Source organism: Phocoena sinus, chromosome 9 (genome assembly GCF_008692025.1).
Source record: "Phocoena sinus isolate mPhoSin1 chromosome 9, mPhoSin1.pri, whole genome shotgun sequence".
NCBI lineage: Eukaryota > Metazoa > Chordata > Mammalia > Artiodactyla > Phocoenidae > Phocoena > Phocoena sinus.
The window spans coordinates 51,023,993-51,043,415 of NC_045771.1; the positions used below are offsets into that span (position 1 = coordinate 51,023,993).

The window sequence follows — 19,423 nt, forward strand, 5'->3', positions numbered from 1 at the left end:
GGGGTGTCAGTGTTAGAAGACTAGGAAACCCTGAGTAAGATGAACAATACACATGCATATGGTTGACAATTATGTACTAGATAACTAAATCAAATAGCAACCCAGAAATCACTTTTTTCCTTGTATAATGATCAACGAATAGATTAAGAATCAGATCTTCCCTTCATAGTCACTGCATGTATGAAATAGTATGTGTTGAATTATGCTTTTTCTATTTGTGAAAAAAAGTACGATGGAAGTATATTTTAAGGAACACTAAATATTAATAAAAAGGGGAAAATGCAAATGGTCTAGATGATGTAATTAAAGATGGATGACCCGGTGGGCCACTATTCCTGTGAACAAAACTTCAGAAACTGCAGGTAAAGAAAGACTTCAAGTCTCCCACGTGACACTATTTAAAGCATGTGCTGCCTGTATAATAGGCTGGAAAGGGACTATTCATTTGATGAAGGGAGACTTAGATCTATGACTTACATTATCATGATGAATCCTATATTAATATTAAAGTTCTATCCATCACATTGGAAATTTCCCTAGAGGGTTTTTAACATTTCCCTGGTGACTGCCTTAATATGTAAATCAATGCCATCCTGAGAGGCCAGAGCAGAATCTCTGCTTATAACTTTTTCTACATTACATTTTTTCCCCACTTTATTTCTATGCAAATTGAGTCCTTTTTAGTTTTAGAAAAAAAGTTGCCCTCTCTTCGGATAATCCGAGTTCATACTGCTCTCATTCAGCCATTCCATATGGTTTCCTATTTCCCTTTTCTTTGCTGATAGTAAAATTAGCAGCAGTAAGAGGTCTTCTCCGTAGGCTTAGGAAACTTGACTCAAGCTGTTAGTACAAGCAATAAATGCTGGCCAGCTTATGTTTTGTAGCCTGTAAAATGTTGGAAACTGTAGTTCAGATTCTTTGGTCAGTGGCCACAGTCTTCAAAGGTCATATTTCATCAAAATCACTTCAGCAACTGCTGTTCAACATGCCTGTCCAAAGAGAGAGAGAGGGTGATGCAATCAGATCACGTGGGAAAGGAGTTAGTCTCTCAGTACTAATTTGCAGTGTGTTAGGAACAACGCTGCCCCAGGTTCTCAGGTGTAACAATAAGCTCGGGATCTCCTTGACCCTAATTATAAGACGCTCCAAGGTGAACTGCATTTGAGATTTGGAGTGGGGGTGAAGGAGAAGAATAACAGGCCAAGAATCATTCACTAGGCCTGATTCCTTCTTCTGTGCCAGAAAGGAAACCTAGAAGATAAAAATCCATCTTCTACCAACCTTCCAGTTATGCTCTCCTCACTCCCAGGCTGCACCCCACCTTCTCTTCCTCCAGCCCACAGTGAACTCTAGAATAATAGCAGCAGTGGTAGCAGCAACTAGTACGCAACCCTTTGGGGGAACTTTCTGGGCTGATGACTCAGCCAGCCCTGCAGAGCATTTGCTCAACTTTTTCTCCAAATGGGCTGGTCAGAACCTTTGACTGGACCACTGAACAGAGAGCACGTGGACACTGAGTGGCTACCTTTCACCCCACAGCTTAATTTTATTCCAGATGTAGCCAACTGACATCACCCTCCCCAACTCCCTTTTCACAATTTACACCTCAGAATGCTTCCCAGGTGTACGCCCTCTGCCCAGGCTCTCTCTCGAGGGAGAGGGGTCACCATAACTCAGGGGATCCTGAACTCTCTTTACTGTTATGTAGTTAGAGGAGAGCGCTGTGGAACCAAACACTCAGCCTCTTAGATGGAGAGCATCTACTGCCAGCAATGGAAGGGAGAAATTACCTGGCAGATTTTTCATTTGAAAAACTTTATAAATTTTTAAATCTTACTCTTTCGGAATGAGCCATAAATGGGTCAAATGATACAGAATAGTAAAATGGATGTGATATGAATTCTTTATAATTATGGAAATGGCAGCCTCCTTATTGGTTACGAGTCACGTAACATGTAATCCCCGTCTTGGGTTATTAATAATGGATACACAGTTATCAAATTGTTTTAATGAACACTTCTGAAATACTTTCTGTCACTAAAAGCAAATATTTTATTGTAGACAGATATGGTTGTAGGATTGAACTAGGATATCCCATTATTACTACTTCTAATTTAGTGTAAACACTGTCAAAAAAAATGACAGAGAACAATGAAGCTAATTACCAAAGAATATATGCCTATATTTGGAATTATACACAAGAGTCTTATTTTTACTGTCTCCAAAATAAACACTCCTTGCTGATCTCTACGTCGTTCATTATATAAGGAGAGGAAATTTTGGAGTGTTTCCAAGGAAGACTACCCAAGGATCAGGCAAAGAATGGTAAATCTGCCTAACTTAATAGAAAAATAAACTTTCTTGCTCAGAGGGCAATGAACCATTCTACTTTGGGTCACAGAACTCACCTGACCTTAGTAAACTCAGTGCAAAGAAATGAAACAAGCCAGTATCACATAGCAGCATAAAGGGCATGAAACATTTAGGAAAGAGGACAATTTAGGGACCAAACCATCTGGTCCTGAAATTCTCAGGACAGTACTTCATATCTGGTACTGAGCATAATGCTGGAATCAGGAGTGCCTCCAAATGCCAAAGAGGAACACTTGAGCCAGGGCTCTCACCTGCCAGGGGAGAAAGGGAATCTTACAGGCTCTCAAAGTTGGCACCGCTTTTCATGGATATATGGAGAAATAGCTGGGAATTGTGCCCTCGGCTGCCCCTGGGGAAGGAAAATCTAGAATTTATTTTGTTTTGTTTTGTTTTTATCATCAAAGCCCCAACCGAGCCACAGAAATATCACACAAGAACAGCTGCTTGCAAAAACAAAGATCTAGACAGCAGCAATGAAAGCACTGTCTGCTGGTATCACTGGGCTAGGATAAAGACCTCCTCAGCACCTTTAGAGAGGAACAGAAATAGCCACACCATCACAGGATGGTTAAGATGCCCTTTGACTGCATGTCAGAACTAGTTTTTCATCAGCTTGGGAAGTAGTTTTCCTCTGCAAAGTGAATTGGATTTAGGGAGAGAAGAGTCCAGATTCTCCCTTATACTCTGTCTTTCCTGCTCTTTTGAACACCTACTGTACTGTCTTCCCAGTAGTACCACCCACCCCCAGCTCTTCCACAGGTTTGCAATTGGATCTTCTATGTTAGGGCAGTGTGACCCACCCTGGCCACAAATGACTGGTTCAGGATGGGGTACCTTACCTAGACCGGGCCAATCATAATCTTTCCCTGGCATGTTGAATCTGGAACTCAGACGAGGCAGTTTCTCATAGGGTGGCTGAAACTGAGGATGTGTAAACTCAGAAGTTTTGGCAAACAGATAGAGAAGCAGAGATCAAGACAGCGGTAGGAGGGAATAATGAAGCTGATGCACAGAGAGAAGAAACGAGGATGCAGGAGAAAGTCCTGATGGTGATTTGAATCCTAGGCTCCAGATATTCTATAGGCCCCAGTCTCATTCATAAGACATCCCAGTATCCTCATAATAAATTCCCCATTTTGTTTAAACACATTAGAAATTTTAGTAATATGCAACAAAGGATTTGAGTAATCTCTCAGGTAAAGGAGAGCCTAGTTTTGCCGCTGTCCTCAATAATGAAGGCCTCAACTACAAAACACTTACACAAACAGGAAACCACTCAGGAGGCAGGGAGGTCCAAAGTGAGCCCACAGTGAGTTTTCTTCTATTCCATCTCTCACCACGCCCTGCTTAGCCTGTGTATCAGGGACTGCCTAGGATTATAGGACTCCTTCCCCCCTGGATATTTTAATCCAAATGAGATCAGGTCAAGATATTCATTAAGGAAAGTTTTAAAGAGATAACTTTAAATAAACTTCAGCCTAAAGTATATGAAAACATAGGAAGGGCGATTCTACTGCTCTTGACGTAGAGGTTGGGGAATGGGGCACAGACAGAGGAGGTATTTATTGGAAGATCCACATTGATGCTTCTAGACCATGGATCATTGGCTACTGCTATCATTAAATCAGAAGGGGCTCCACCAGGGCCCATCAGCCAAAGCCCACTATTCTTAAACTGCTCTGGGTCATTCAAGCCTGTATTTATAATCGGCTATTGTCCCTAGAGATGGTATGCCTGCTTGTGCATCTAAATATATTCTGAAACCTTTCCTAGCTTTGTCTGTTTTCTTTACTATAGGTACTCAAAAAGGAAATATCTGATTTCTCAAATTCACCTGGTACAAAACCCAGTTTAGAATTAAATCCAGTTGATATTTAATAGGATTAGGTTAACACTTATTTAGTTCATTTAACCTCCATAAGTATAGAATTTTCTGTCTAGATCTCCCCTTTTACAATGAGAAGATTACCAGAAAATCTTCTCCTTTAATTAAATTTATACCCAAAGTCACTGTAGGTTTAAAAGTATGTTTTTAAGTGTCCCCTCCAAATACAACTATTTGGCTGAGGGCTTTTCTATTTGCTTGCTCAGAATTGGTTGCATTTTATATGTCATGGACCTGACTGAGTTTAGCCAGCAAAACTGCCATGCAGTAATTCCTGGCTATGTCATGGACACATCCCTTTGAGGGTCCAATGAAACCAGTGTTGAAGAGAAGTGTAACCCCCTTCTCAGTGATGAAGTCCAGCCAGTGTAATCCAGGGGCCCACTGGTATGAGGTACTCACATGAGCTCAGACCTAGAGCAAAGAGGCAGGAAGTATGGCCAAAGCCAAAGGACTGGTAACAGAAAAGAATAAAGTCCAAATGCCCGTGTGTTAGTGCAAGCGTGGTCAGAGCCAGGCCAGCTTCTACTCAGAACCAAGGCAATTGCATGGCTCCTGCAGACCTTGTGGGAGCTCTCACCAAGAGCCCACAGGAGCACAGAAACCACGTGACCGCCAATCAGGAAGAAAAAAATAAAGGAACAACAATCCATTCATATGCATATTTCAATTCACCCCCTTTTCATTTTTTTCCATCAGAGATGAAAGAGCATCTAGGAGGGTCCATTTGAATGATGATGCTAATTTTTATTGGTCACCCATCTGTCTTTATTCCTCTGTTTGAGATGAGAAACAGTTGTCTTTTTAAATACCCTCCAAAACCCACATCCGTGTAGGTTTAAGCGACAGATTTCCTCCCCAGTGAAGGTGTGGCCAGGATAGTGGAAAAAGTCAGCCTAAGGATTAGGCTAGGTCCTTCCTAAGCTATTCAAAGTCTCACACTTTCTTTTTATTAAAGCAAATTATTATTTGAAGAACACATTCCACATTTTGGAGCAGAATCCTTCAAAACAAAGATAAAACAAAAAAACCCAAGGTATTGAAAAAGCACACACTTTGTAAGAAACTAAATTCTTCTGCTCAGGTTAGAAAAACAAGATGGCTGCTTGCTTATTTTAAAAATATCAAAAGACAAGATTGGCCAAAAACAGAGAAAAAAAAAGAAATCCCAGTAAAGGTCTTGGTTTCCATTACCTATATTTGTATAAATGCTATGTGCTGTTTTAACTAAACATCTGGCCTTTGTCCCTCATGTAGAGAATTCGTAGTTTTCTTGACACTTTGGCAAGAGGTACCACAACCCCCTGCCAGGCTAGTAAAAATCACACATTTTTCCTGCAAGGGAAAAAATGTCAATAAAAATGAAACATTAAAAAACATAAAAGCTCGAGTTGGAAGGCCTTGCTGAGGAGAGTTTGCTTCCTAATCAGCCTTGCACAATTGCTTTAAATTATTTTTAAACAGTACCACACCATATCGTTTGAAAGATCTAATACTGATACTGCAAGTTTGTTCAACGTATTGTTCTAAAATACGTTCTTTAAGGCTTCCCTGGTGGCGTAGTGGTTGAGAGTCCGCCTGCCGATGCGATGCAGGGGACACGGGTTCGTGCCCGGGTCCGGGAAGATCCCACATGCCGCAGAGCGGCTGGGCCCGTGAGCCATGGCCGCTGAGCCTACGCGTCGGGAGCCTGTGCGTCCGGAGCCTGTGCTCCACAACGGGAGAGGCCACAATAGTGAGAGGCCCACGTACCGCAAAAAAAAAAAATAAAAAAAAATAAAAAATAAAATACGTCCTTTAGATATAGCGACCTTGCCATTTAATCAACCTTCTAGAATAAATCATGTGAATTAATTTTTATAAATATTTAATGTCTATTCTTGTATTCTACAATTTGACTCTTTAAGTTATTTCAACCAGAATTGAATTTCAACTGCTTTTACTACATAAAGGAATAATCTTTGTCTCACATTCACATCGGCACCTTCCAAGGCCCTGGCATTGTAATCTGTCATCGTAAACACAGAAGTAAATACAACCCTGCTACCGAAATATGACAAGCTCATTATAACAAGCCACTCATAAATCTTGAAACAAAGGCACCACCACACATTTTAAAAATAGTAATTTTACACAATTTACATAGGGATATTTCTGTTTGGAACCAAGGCAGGTATTTCTTTCTCTTTGCACACATAATACTGAAATAAATTATACAGTAATACCACCACCCACCTCTAAAGAGGGCCAGATATTAGTTAACAAATGGCTGCAAAATACTTCGCAAACATGAAATGCAAAATAAGACTATAATGGCCATCAATTCTTCTGCATAGCATAACAACTGGATTATGCTTGGAGAGAAAGGAAGAAATAAACAGTGTAAAAATGCAAGTGCCTGGAAAGTAAATGGCTGGGTTGAGGGTAAGAAGAAGGGCTCTATAATGAAGTTCCTCTGGATATTAAAATTCATCACCTCTTTGGTAGATCTTGCCACGGCCTCAGGGGGCCTGGATCAATGTGTGGAGTGAGCTGGCCCTTCTATATAAAGATTTAAATAAAAATATACAGCCCATGGCACAAAAACAGTTTCCTATTTGAAATGTTTTACTAGGAGTTCAGATAAACCAGAGCCTTACAAAGTCCTAAACCCAAAACAAGTCAGCTCACTTCCTGATTGATGGAAATGATTTGTCCCCAACTCTAACTGCCTGCCAGAGGTTAGGGTGCAGCTAGTGGGTGTGGACAAATAATAAGCAATCAGAACCCTTTTCTGTGCTCAGCCAGTGGGTCTAAGAAGTCTGCCTAGTGAGCGACCCTGAAGCATCATCAGGAAGCCCTCCTTGGGGCTGTGCAGTCCCCTTTCACACCCTTCCTCGTGTTTTGGCCCATCAACACAGCAGGATCCATCAGGACATATTGAACTTATCAAGCTGCATGCTCCACTACGACAGAATAAACCTAAGTTCACATTCAACCTACCTATCCCTGATGGTCCATGTAGAGGTCTCAGTCTGGGAAAGCCCTCGATGTGAATCCTCAGCAAGAGAATGTTAAGATGTTATGGTTTCAGAATAAGCCACAAAATTAAGGTCTAAAAATATATGTCTCGGGCTTCCCTGGTGGCACAGTGGTTGAGAGTCCACCTGCCAACGCAGGGGACACGAGTTCGTGTCCCGGTCCAGGAAGATCCCACATGCCGCAGAGCGGCTGGGCCCGTGAGCCATGGCCACTGAGCCTGCACGTCTGGAGCCTGTGCTCTGCAACGGGAGAGGATACAACAGTGAGAGGCTCGCGTACCGCAAAAAATTTTTAAAAATTAAAAAATATATATAAGTCTCAGTAAAGAGAAAACTCTGGTCGGTGGCCAAAACCAGGAAAAATAAGTAACAAGCAACTTCAGTTTTAACTCCTATTCCCAATACTAATGAAAAATTTATTCATTTATTTAGAAATAAAATTTTCTGAGCATCTGTGAAATAGACAATAGAAATACTCCTATGATCTGCACAAGCAAGGTCCCACTCTCACACAATTTACAGAGCAGCAGAAGAGGAGACAAGAAACAGGGCAAGTCAGTGAAAGGAGCCATTGACGGAACGCGAAGTCAGAAGAGTCTTCTCCCAACGTAGGATGCCTCAGCTGAGACCCAAACAACGAATCGGTGTAAGAAGGACAGAGGGGAGTGGATACATACCCCATGCACAGGAAAATCCTGGGCAGAGGCCTGGAGGCAAGAGAAACCTCATCCATTTGGAAGAACAGAAAGAAGTTAGTCATAAAACAGAGTTGGTAGGGAGTGGTGAGAGAGAATGCTGGAGAAATAAGCAGAGAACAGGTCCTAGAGAGTGGGCTTAGGGATTCCGAGGGAAGTGGGAAACCATTGGAAGATATTAAGGAAGAAATCATAAATATATTGTATTATAAAAATTTTTCTGATTGTGTGGTGGAGGAAGAACTGGAGAGGACAAAGACAAAGGTCTAAGCAAGAGAAAACGATGAACTGAGTAAAAGCAATGGGGATGGAGACAAATGAACAGCTGTAAGAGCTATCTAGAAGTTAGGAGATAACAGCCTTGATTGGGCAGACCAGCATAGGGAGTAAGTGTTCAGACTGCTTGCATTCAATCCTGGATCTGCCACCTATAGGGAAAGTTACTTACTCTTTCTGTGTCTTAGTTTCCCTTTCCGTAGAATAGGAACAATAATGGTACCTGCTCACGGGATTATCATGAAAGATAAAGAAGCTAATTCACAAAGTGCTTAACAGCACTTTAACAGAACAGTTCCTGGCACATGACAAGTAGTCAAAAAATATAGGCCATTATTATTGAGTGCAATAGCTCAAAACTAGAAACAACACAATTAACTGTAGACCATGATGCGGAAGACCCAACAGTCTGTTGGGGTGACCCAACAGACTTCTCTACTATCCACACCTTCTCCAATACAGGCTAAATTCCAGTCAGTTTGTCCTTCCCTTGGATACTCTCCCTTGGCCCTCGAGTATTCTTTACCCCTTTATAGCTAATCTCCTGTCATAACTAGTAATTCCCTATATTAACCATTTCCTATTCAAATTGCTGTGTGTTTTCTGTCTTCTGATTGGACCCTGACAAATACAGTAACTATTCACTGAAATGGAAAACAGGAGGAGAGACAGGTATTGAATGGATAAATTCCATTTTGGATATACTGGACTTGATATGCTTGTGGGACATCCCAACAGCACTGTCTGGTAGGAAGCTAAGTATCTGGGGTTTCCAAAGCTCAGAAGTGTCCAGGATGGAGAGAAAAGCTTAGAAGGGAGTAGCCTTAAGTTCTCTAAAGTCTTAGTAAATGAAGCATGTGTGGAAATGCCACACGTCAGGGAGACAGATTTATTTTTGTATGCTCATATGTCTCATCAAGAATCCCTAAATGTGCTATGTATATGGCAGCGCATTTCATCCAAAGATTTATGGTGATTTCGTATTGTGTATGTTAGGTAATGTTCTCTTATACCTGTTAACATTTTCAAAGCTAATGGAAGATGTAGTTGAAAAGAGCCAAGCCCTATATTAATAAGATTAGAACTCTAATTATACTCTAAACTTGGAAGTGTAAACCCAGTCGAGGCAAGGGAGTAATTAGTCACATCAGCTACTCTGGATACTGACTGCAGTCAGAAAAATTAATTGATGTGCCAAAACCCCAAGTAGCAGCACTGAAAACTGGTGAACTGCTAAAGTTTGAAACAACTACATACAAGCATGTTTTAAAACAGACCCAGGCTGATCCATTCCACTTTTTCCAGAGTCTGAACTCAGCCAACATAACTTGCTCCTTGCTTCACCCATTTCTCAAAAGTTTGGATCTACTGACCACAATAAACAGGAAGTTCCATCAGCAGTTTGCAAAGGAACAATTTGGAAGAGAAATGTATTAAATCCTCAGGGAAATTAAACCCAAATAATCCAATAACAACATTACAAAATTAACATTAGACTATGAATTGAATTAATTGCCTCCTGCTGTGGGGATTCATGGCTACCAGAGTCCAAAATAAATGAGACCAGTGACGTCAACTGCCTTAAGAGAGGCCACAGGCAAGTGAGACCTTGGGGTACCCAAGAGTTTACCCACAATTGTTTTTCAACTTTCTGATTTATTCTGTAGATCTTTAATAGAGAGAAAGGTCTTCACTTCTGCCCATCTCATAGCTCAAATTATGGTAGGTTAGTGAGAGAAGCTAGAGGTGGTACAATTCTTGACATAAAAGGTGCAATTTTACGACTTGCTCTTTTGTGAATTCACCTCTAAGTGCCTGTATCTAGAAGTAGCTGGAGTGTTAGAAATCGATCAGTGCAAGGTCTTTTTCTCCTGAGAGGGCTGAATGGAGAGGTGGGAACAAGTAATGATTTCTCTAGAACCTAGGCAGTCTAGTGATAAAGGAGGTCTTTAAGAATACCACTTAGGGACTTCCCTGGTGGCACAGCGGTTAAGAATCCGCCTGCCAATGCGGGGGACATGGGTTCGAGCCCTGGTCCGGGAAGATCCTACATGCTGCGGAGCAACAAAGCCTGTGCACCACAACTACTGAGGCTGCGCGCTAGAGCCCGTGAGCCACAACTACTGAGCCCACGCGCCTAGAGCCTGTGCTCCACAAGAGAAACCACCACAATGAGAAGCCCACGCACCTCAACCAAGAGTAGCCCCCGCTCGCCACAACTAGAGAAAGACCGGGTGTAGCAACAAAGATGCAAGGCAGCCAAATAAATAAATAAGCAAATGAATAAGTAAACAGAATACCAGTCAGCTGCTCCAAAAGAGACCTGCTTTGGCATTTCAGTAAATAAGCATTTATTTCTGTAAATTCTTTTCTTATGCCATGACGTCTGTGCGCCTGTGGCAATGCGAGATTACCTGTTGTGGTCCAAGCGCAGGTCGGAAAAGAATTTCCAGACACAAGGCAGAATGTAAGGAAGACAGAGTTTATTAAAGAGAAGGGTCACTGCAAGAACAGTGGGCCAACTTCCTGGTAGCCAGGGAAAGTCGACCCCCTTTGTGGGCTAGTAGCCAACTTTTATAGCCTCAAGACAAAGAAAATTCCTGCTGGCAGGATGGCATTAGGTGATTGGTCAGGATGCTATAAGGTTGCTACATGGTGAATATTTTACTTGATATGGAGACGGGGGGCTGTCCAGTTTAGATCAGGAGAGCCCATGGCAACAGTTGTTATGGGGGATTGGTTAATTCCAGAGTTTTTGTCCTGTGTCCTTGATGTAGGGTGTCCTTGATGCAGGGATCCACATTCTCCCCTCTTTTCATTTATGGGCCAAATCTTTGGCCCCTTAATACCCCGTTCATGACTGACTATCTACCTATCCCCATCTCCGGCCAGAGGAACCCAGGTTATTGGGGGAAAGGGCGATGACCGTTCCTAGCTTCTTCCTGTTGGACAGGGGCATCATAGGGGTCCTGGGTTCCCGATACCCGCTCTCTGTCAGGGTGTATTTACGGAGGGAGATGAGAGCCCGCGGAATGATAAGGCGGCTTGCTCCAACATAGTCCGTGTGCCAACTGGCTGGTATCCTTGTTGTAGCACCATCTGGAATTGAATCTTTTGAACCTGTTGGGAGATGAACTTAGATAATGTGTTCATATGCAGGGTCCAAACAACAAAACAAAGGCTATCAGGATTAATGGTCTCAACAAGGGAAACAGCCATGTCCATATCTGGATCCCCATAGAGGAGAGGAAGCTGGAAAGCCAGCTGGGGCTCTGTTCTGCTCTCTCTTTTAAATCTTCTGTTAATTTGATCTTTTTCTTTAGACTCTGAAGGTCTTCTTCAACCTGGCCGGAGGTATGAACATAGAAGCAGCCTGTCTCACTCAGTAGGGCACAGACACCTCCCACCTCAGCTGTTATAACATTAAGGGCCCTCCTATTTTGTAAAAGCACCTTGGCCAGAGAGCCTAGGGCTGACTGCTGTTCCTCAATGGCTGCTACTGTAGCATTCCAAGATTCCTGGACCATGATGGTGAGATGGAGAACGCTCCTCTCTAAGAGGGGTATGCCTGCAAACCAAAGAGCCCTCTAAAGACGCCGTGTATTATTTCAGGCAGTTCAAGAACTGGGTTATCATAAGCATGTCCCCCCAATCAGTGGTTTGTTTTTGTCTCTCCCAGACAGGTCTGAAGGCCTCCTCGAGGAAGGACCCAAGGTTGGGAATGCCTAAGGAAGCTAAATCCTTTGTAGTCATAATGATCACCGCTGGGACCACCACAGTAATTGTGCAGGAGCCCCTCCAAAGTGTGGGAAGATCCATACAGACCCTGTTACTGCATAGAAATGAAAATCTGGTGCACCTCAAGGATACCCCTGCTGTGGGTCCCCAGAGCCAGGCCCTGACGTTTTGGGAGTCTTCCTCTGGAAATAGACTGGGGTCCCATGGCCTAGGATTACATTGGGAAGGCCAAGCACCGAGGAAATAATCATCTATCCATAAAGGGGAGAAGCCAGGCTCTGACTGATTATGAGTGTGATGGGGGGACTGGCATAACAAATTTCTAAATATTAGTTGAATTATGCTATATTTTGGAGGAAAGTCTTGTCGGGAGGTTAAACTAAGTAAGTGTCGGGTGGTCACACCGATCCCCACATATTTAGTTCCCAGGGCCGAGCAATTTATGGATATATGGTCTTCATTAATATATTTCTTAGTCTCACTTTTCCTTGAATTTCCCCAATACAAAGTGAAATTACCCTCATGTACATCATATTTATTTTCCTCTGACCAGGGATTACACTCCAGGCTAATTTCTGATTAAAATTGAGGGTGTAGTTACAAAGAGAGTCATTTAGCTAGCCCAAAATGGGTCCCCATCCATCCAGGTTTTGGAAACAGAGCTGTGACTCGTCTGCCCAAGCTTGGGCTAATGCCCATATCCTGTTTTTCTCTTCATGAGTACAAGTGGTCAGGACTATATGAATGGCTTGCCAGGTCAGGTCAAAGGCTATAGTGAGGGCCTGAAATGCCTTAATAAAAGTGGTGGGATCCTGACTGAAGGAACCTAACTTGTTTTGAATTTGGGAAAATGTCAGACATGGGAAAGGGAACATGCACTCTAATAATGCCCATGTCTCCATTTGCTACTTCCCTTAGGGGAAGCACATTAGAACCTGTTTCCTGGCGTTGGGCAGTTCTTGATCTTGTGTGGGGAGAGGGGGCTTTTGCCCCGATAAGGGGGTGCCTGTTGGGGAGCTGTGGGTTGAGGCGGGGGCAGGGGCTGAAGCAAAGGGGGTTGATGAGGTGGGGGACAAGAAAGGTCGAGTAGAGGGTCGTCTAGGAGATATGCTGGGGAGAGAGACAGAGGGGGTCAGGGGGATAAGGCGGCAACAGAAAGACACATGCGGCATGAGTCCCTCAGCTCCGGATTCTGACTAAGGGCCATAAAGGTCTGGACATAAGGAACGTCTGAGTCCTTTCCTTGCTTCCGGCAAAAGAGATCAAGTTGGAGGGTCGTGTTATAATTTAGTGTGCCATTAAGAGGCTGTTGTTCTTGGTTCCCCAGTTTAAACTGGAGCCAACCCATGTTACAAAAGAAAATGAGCCTGTATGCCATAGAATGGGGGTACTGAGAGTCACTGGCTGACAGAAAGGCATTCCCTTTGTCCCAGTGATCTCTCTGCGCGACTAAGGCACAAAATGGGCCGACCGTCCCAACAATCACGTCTTGACCATGAGAGGTGGCCCCTGAGCGTGTGGCTAAGGCACAAACCATGCAACTGAGGTATGAACCATGCGACTAAGGCACCATGCAACTTGGGCAGGGAAAGAAAGAAAGGAGAGATTGCTGGGACCAGGACCCACCAGGCAACTCACCGTTTGGCAATCCCCTGAAACGTGAAAAGGCCCTCTTGGGATGGCTCAGAGGAAACACCTAGGCTCCTGTAAGTGAATCCGGACCAAGAAAAAGGTGAAAGTAACAGAGAAGACAGGCTGAGGAATTCGCCCTGTAGTCCTGCCGGGAAGGCAGCGGCCAAGGGGAGGGGGCTCAGTGTTTTGCTTGAACCAATATGTGCCTCACGGTACATGGAAGTTGTCTTGCTGGGGGCAGACGCACTAACAGCCTGGTCTGTTCCGTGACCCCCTTATCCTTTCACAGGAGTCTTCAAGCGGCAGGCACCCTAATGGCTTTTAAATGCCTGACCCGTGCCCACACAATATCAATCGGCCCAGTCCTCAGTCAGAAGGAAGACAGAGGGACCCTCACCTGTTCTGGGCGGCAGTTACTGGGGCGAAGTGAGCCATGGAGACTTCAGAACACACCAGGGTGTAGCCCTGGCCAGAGTCCTCTGTTGCTTCCATGGCAACTTGCCTGTTCACAGAGGGTCCCAAGGCATGAGGAGAGGAGGTTGGGCAGGAGATCCCCCCAAGAGATGTCCCCGTACAGGCCACCAAACGGTTGTGGTCCATGCGCGGGTTGGAAGAAGAATTTCCAGACACGAAGTGTTTTAGAAAAGAGTGAGTTTATTGAGGACAAAGAGCAGAGTTAGTGAGGGCCACTGCCAATACAGCGGGCCAACTTCCTGATAGACCAGGGAGAGCCGACTGGCTGTATCTGTAGCGCCCATCACTAACTCTGCTCTTTGTTCTCAATAAACTCACTCTTTTCTAAAATATTTCGTGTCTGGAAATTCTTCTTCCAACCCGTGCACGGACCACAACATTACCTAAATAATATGGGCCAGGGGAGCAACAAAATTAGCATGTGCGTGATTTACCAATCCTCTGCCAGGGTTCTTAAGGGGTTTGAGGTGGAAGGTAGGATGCGGCATCGCCATAGAAATAAAATCCCGGTGATTTATACAGTTTTGCCAAATAAGGCCCACAGGGCAAATACAAAAAGCCTTGAGCTGCCTCCAGCTTCTCCTGAGACAGCCAGTTTGTCAAAATGCCAATCGCTGGGTCTTATGCACACCCTTCACGTTACAGTTGACATTTACTCCTGAAGCTTTTTAATAACCAAACAGCATTTTACAAAAAGTTAATTAATGGCATTTTATTTGGGTCTTATGTGATTTGGAATTCTTTTCACACTTGTAATTTTATCTGACATTTTGAAAATACTACGCCTAACTCTTTTGTGTGGAAAAAAACACTTTTTTTTAACAAAGCTAGCATGTATTGAATACATTTTTTTCCTTCTCCCAAGAATTGACGTAAACACCAAAAAGAAAATACTTCTTGTTTGAGCTCAGAGAAATGAAGCATTCTGTTTGGAATCTTAATGACGATGGCCCCAAACTTATCTAATTAAATGTTCCTTCATAATGAAGAAAATTATTTTCAAAGTTAATGAATTTGCAAGCAGAAACGTTGCTGTCTTCCTAGAATGAATTACCCACATTCCTTACATACATATTTCAGTTAAACACTAATTAATGTTGGCGCTTAAAACACGTGGGATTGAGTTCGCTGTGAAAGTGAACTTTCCTTTGTTTTTGGACAGGATAAAAAGACCACAATTTCCCTTCATATAGACATCGGGCTGCACATATAAACTTAATTCTAGATTTTGGATAAAATGGAAATTATTTCATCAAAACAATTCATTTTACTGACTTTAGCCACTTCAATCTTATTAACATCAAACATCTTCTGTTCAGGTGAATCAATGATGCCCAATCTTCACAGCAAAAAGAATTATGACAAATATTCTGAGGTAAGTTTTTAACTCTATCTAACATGACTAGCATAAACTACTGAACATTTGTCCTGAGTCCAGTGCTTTTGTAAAGAGTAAGGAAGAAGTTTGTGTTTTGTTTTTTGTCACACTTCAGCCTTCGCATGGCAGCGTATGGCTCTAACTTGTATTTGGTAGCACAACAGCATACAGCTTGGCCTCTCACGACCATTTTAGAGCAGAGTTTGATACTTTGCAAGCATAAGGCGCATTAATTTTCGATTTGACTCAGAAGTGCACAGCTGTAATAAGTAGCTACAGAAATAAGTACTGGATACATTTCAGCTGGACATTTGAATTGTCTTTCTATATCAAAGCAAAATGTTTATCCCTAGATGGTGGAATTCCCTGTTATTTTTTTTTTGTTCTCTATGCCTTTATAGAATTTCCCAAATTTGCTGAAATGAATAGGTATTACTTTTTACAATCAGAAAACAGTTATTTAAAAATCTTCACATGGACAAACTTTCATGGTAAAACTAAATCCAATTAAATATTTGCCGTATTTTAAGTGGTTGCTTTAAAGTTGGTATAGTAGTGGTGTAGTAACCCACAAACCAATCGGTGTTTTACTAATATAATTTACATACTGACAAAAATGCAATCAATTTCTTGAGAAATGCTTTTAGAGTGGAACTCTGAATATGAACAGGTAAAAAAGAAGTCTCCTCCAGCTGTACCCCAAAATGTGGCTAGCATCTCTGCTTTCATGAGCCCACCACTTTGGCATTTAAAGAGGAGGGAAACAAGAGAAATGGAGAGGCAGTGGGAGGTGTCTCTAAAAGCAAAATATAAAAATCTATGACATAGTTCATAAACAACATGAATCAAAGCTGAAGGAGAATAACTGCAGTAAAATAAACTTTTGCCTCATTTCACTACTTCATTATGTTCTTGCTGCTCGAACACATTGCTGCGTTAATATTTTATAGTTGTCTTACAATAGTCCAGGGACGGTGAAACTAGATTGCTTTAAGAAGCTTAATACAAATTATTTATTTTAAAAATTCTACACATGAAAGCACAAACTTTGTTCATAGCTTTAACAATCCTACAGATTAAAGTCTGGATTTAACTTAATTTGGGGTTTAAATCCATTGCTTATAATAATAATGTTATTTTAATGGTTATTTCTAATTATAGCCTAGAGGAGATCTCTGCTGGGGAAAAGAAAGAAGTCTCAATTTTGAAGAGTTAAAAGACTGGGGTCCAAAAAACGTCATTAAGATGAGTACACCTGCAGTCAACAAAATGCCACCCTCAGTAGCCAACTTGCCACTGAGATTTGGGAGGACCGTGGAAGAAGAAAGAAGCACTGGGGCGATGGCCAACTCGCCTCTGAGATTTGGAAGCAATACAGAGGACAGCATCTCGAGACATGTTCCTAATCTGCCCCAAAGGTTTGGGAGAACAACAACAGCCAAAAGTGTCACCAAGACACTGAGTGATTTGCTCCAACAATCCATGCATTCATCACCTGCCAATGGGTTACTTTACTCCGTGACCTGCCATCCCCAAGAAATCCAGAATCCTGATCAAAAGAACCTAAGGTAAATACTTGAATACAAATTAAAATGCATAGGCAGTTATGTAGAGCTAATCCAGAAAGTTTAAAAAGGCTTACGTGTTTTCGAAAGAAGTTTCTAAGAAAGTTAGATTTCTTGGAAGGCACAGGGAAATAAACACCTGTAAAGGGAGAGCTATAGAAGGTCAGTTATAATCATGACTACAGGTATGAAATAATGAGATAGCTTCCCCTAAGCCACATATGGGCATCCCTCTCATTACTCTACAGTCACTCACTAAGTAGTAACAGGCGATGACGGAATCGGGAATTCATGCCTATGACATATTGTCCAACATTTGACCTCTCTAGCATAAAAGGTCCTGCATGAGGGAGTTGCCTGCAGGTACAAAGGACACCATCTCAATAACCCAGGTCTCAAATTCAGAAGATCTTTTTCCTCAACTTTAAATCAAAATTTATTTTTCCAGGATCTCATTTTATAAATAATTGCTGTTATTATAATCATTCTTTATACTGATATGTATTTATTGAATTATCTACTAGTAAAAATCAGAGCACAAGCTACCACAAGAGGTTCAAAAATTTAATAAGCTACCTACCTATTATGTTCTAGTACAGAGCATATGTTAAAAAAATTTTTTATATAAAATTGAACCTGACCCTTTAGTTAAGACCTGAAGGAAATAAGGAGGCAGGTTGTGACATCTTATCAGTGAGAGCTTCTCAGAGCACTCCTGATTTATTTTTACCATGGTACTTATCCTCATCTGACATATTATATATTTAGGGTTCATCCTTTTTACTAGAATTTCAGTTCTATAAATCCCATAAGTTTTGTCCATTGTCGTATTCCCAATGCCTAGAACTGTCTGGCAGGTAGTAAGCCCTCAATATTTGATAGGATAAATGAAATGATATGAGAGGCACTAATAAGGTCTTACAGAGACTCAAAAAAAAAAAAGAATGTTTCTTCATGTGGGAATCCAGGGATATTTCATGAGTTGGACTTTGAATGGTGACTCTATTTTGAACATTCAGAGACTAGAGGGAAGAGAGAGGGTATTTTCAGGCAAAGAGAGGAGTACGAGCAAAGGCACTAAAGCAAGGTGAGCCAAGAAGAGCTGGGGCTCAGTTTGGTGAGAAGAGGAAAGAAGACAAGAAGGGTGGGGTAAGAGCAGAGGGTGCAGATATTCAGAGCCACATAAAATATTCTGAATGTTGTTTATCAGGAAAAGGAGAACCACTGATGTTTCTGCTGAGGTCCTGAGATATTGTACAGGTAGAGGTTGGCAACTAATCAGATGTTGGGAGTGGGGTGGCGATGAGGGAGAGAGATGAGTCAACGGTAACATTGTCATTCGAAGTGCCCATGGCAAATTCAGGATCCCATCAATATCTCACTCATTTCAAGAGCAACACAATTCAATTCAGGTATAATTAGGCAATTAGGGTCATGACCTGCATTTGCATATGCTTTCTTTTACATGCTATTGTTGTGATGGATGAGAATATTTTGTACTGCTTACATTTTAGGAGACTGGGATTGAAGAAAATAGATGATGCAGAATTGAAACAAGAAAAATAAGAAATCTGGAGCCTGTTCCTAAAGACGACATAAAGCTGTAACAACTCTGAGGTGACGACAACAAGGCGTGAAGTCATTGCCCTCTCTTAATAGATTATCATTCACAGCAATTTTTCCTTCTCAGTACAGCTAATATATTGAAAGTTTTAAAAAAATGTAAAGAATATTGTAATGTAAAGATGAAATGAAAGATGAAGTAATTTTGTCTAAATAAAAAGAGCACTGAATATACTTAAGAAGCCTCTAGTAATGGGGAGAAGAGGAGAGAGAGAGACTGATTTGCCACACCGCTATTGTATGAACACAGTCACACTTAAGTAAAAAATTAAATAGAGGAGTAGCCTGGCAAATTTTATGATGAATATTAAATAATTTAACAGAATAACATGTTCGACAAATAAATGAACATGAATAATAAATTATTTACAAATATTTTTATACACCTATTTCTGCCATTGCATCAACTGTTAGTGAATCCGTGATAGATTGAAAATTTTTTTTAAAGAAAGACAAAAGAAAAAGGCAGTTATTAGATACCTAAGTGTCTCTTCTATCTATATCTGGAAATTTGCCTTCTGGTGTGTCTCTTTTCTCCTCACTTAATATTTCAAGTTTTTGATTTGCAGAGAAAATCTAATCACACTCTTAAAACTAACAATTTATAAACACAGTACACCACCACGCGAATGCACAGTGATTCAACTTCTGTCATAGAATGAGAAGTCCTTAGTCAGATATTAATCAGTTTATTGAGCAACCTCAATTCCTTAGGGTGCAAGCCAGAAATAGTATTAATTCTCTCCCATCCTGCCCCCAGCTGG

At 41.7% G+C, this 19,423-nt stretch overlaps 1 protein-coding gene across 1 annotated transcript; it reads left to right on the forward strand.

Moving 5' to 3' along the window:
• The first annotated feature begins 15,330 nt into the window (after positions 1-15,330).
• NPVF (neuropeptide VF precursor) lies at positions 15,331-18,602 on the forward strand. The gene is made up of 3 exons (XM_032643236.1): positions 15,331-15,468; positions 16,633-17,039; positions 18,551-18,602. Exons 1-3 carry the CDS (start codon positions 15,331-15,333, stop codon positions 18,600-18,602), a joined length of 597 nt encoding a protein of 198 aa, XP_032499127.1.
• The last annotated feature ends 821 nt before the right edge of the window (positions 18,603-19,423 follow it).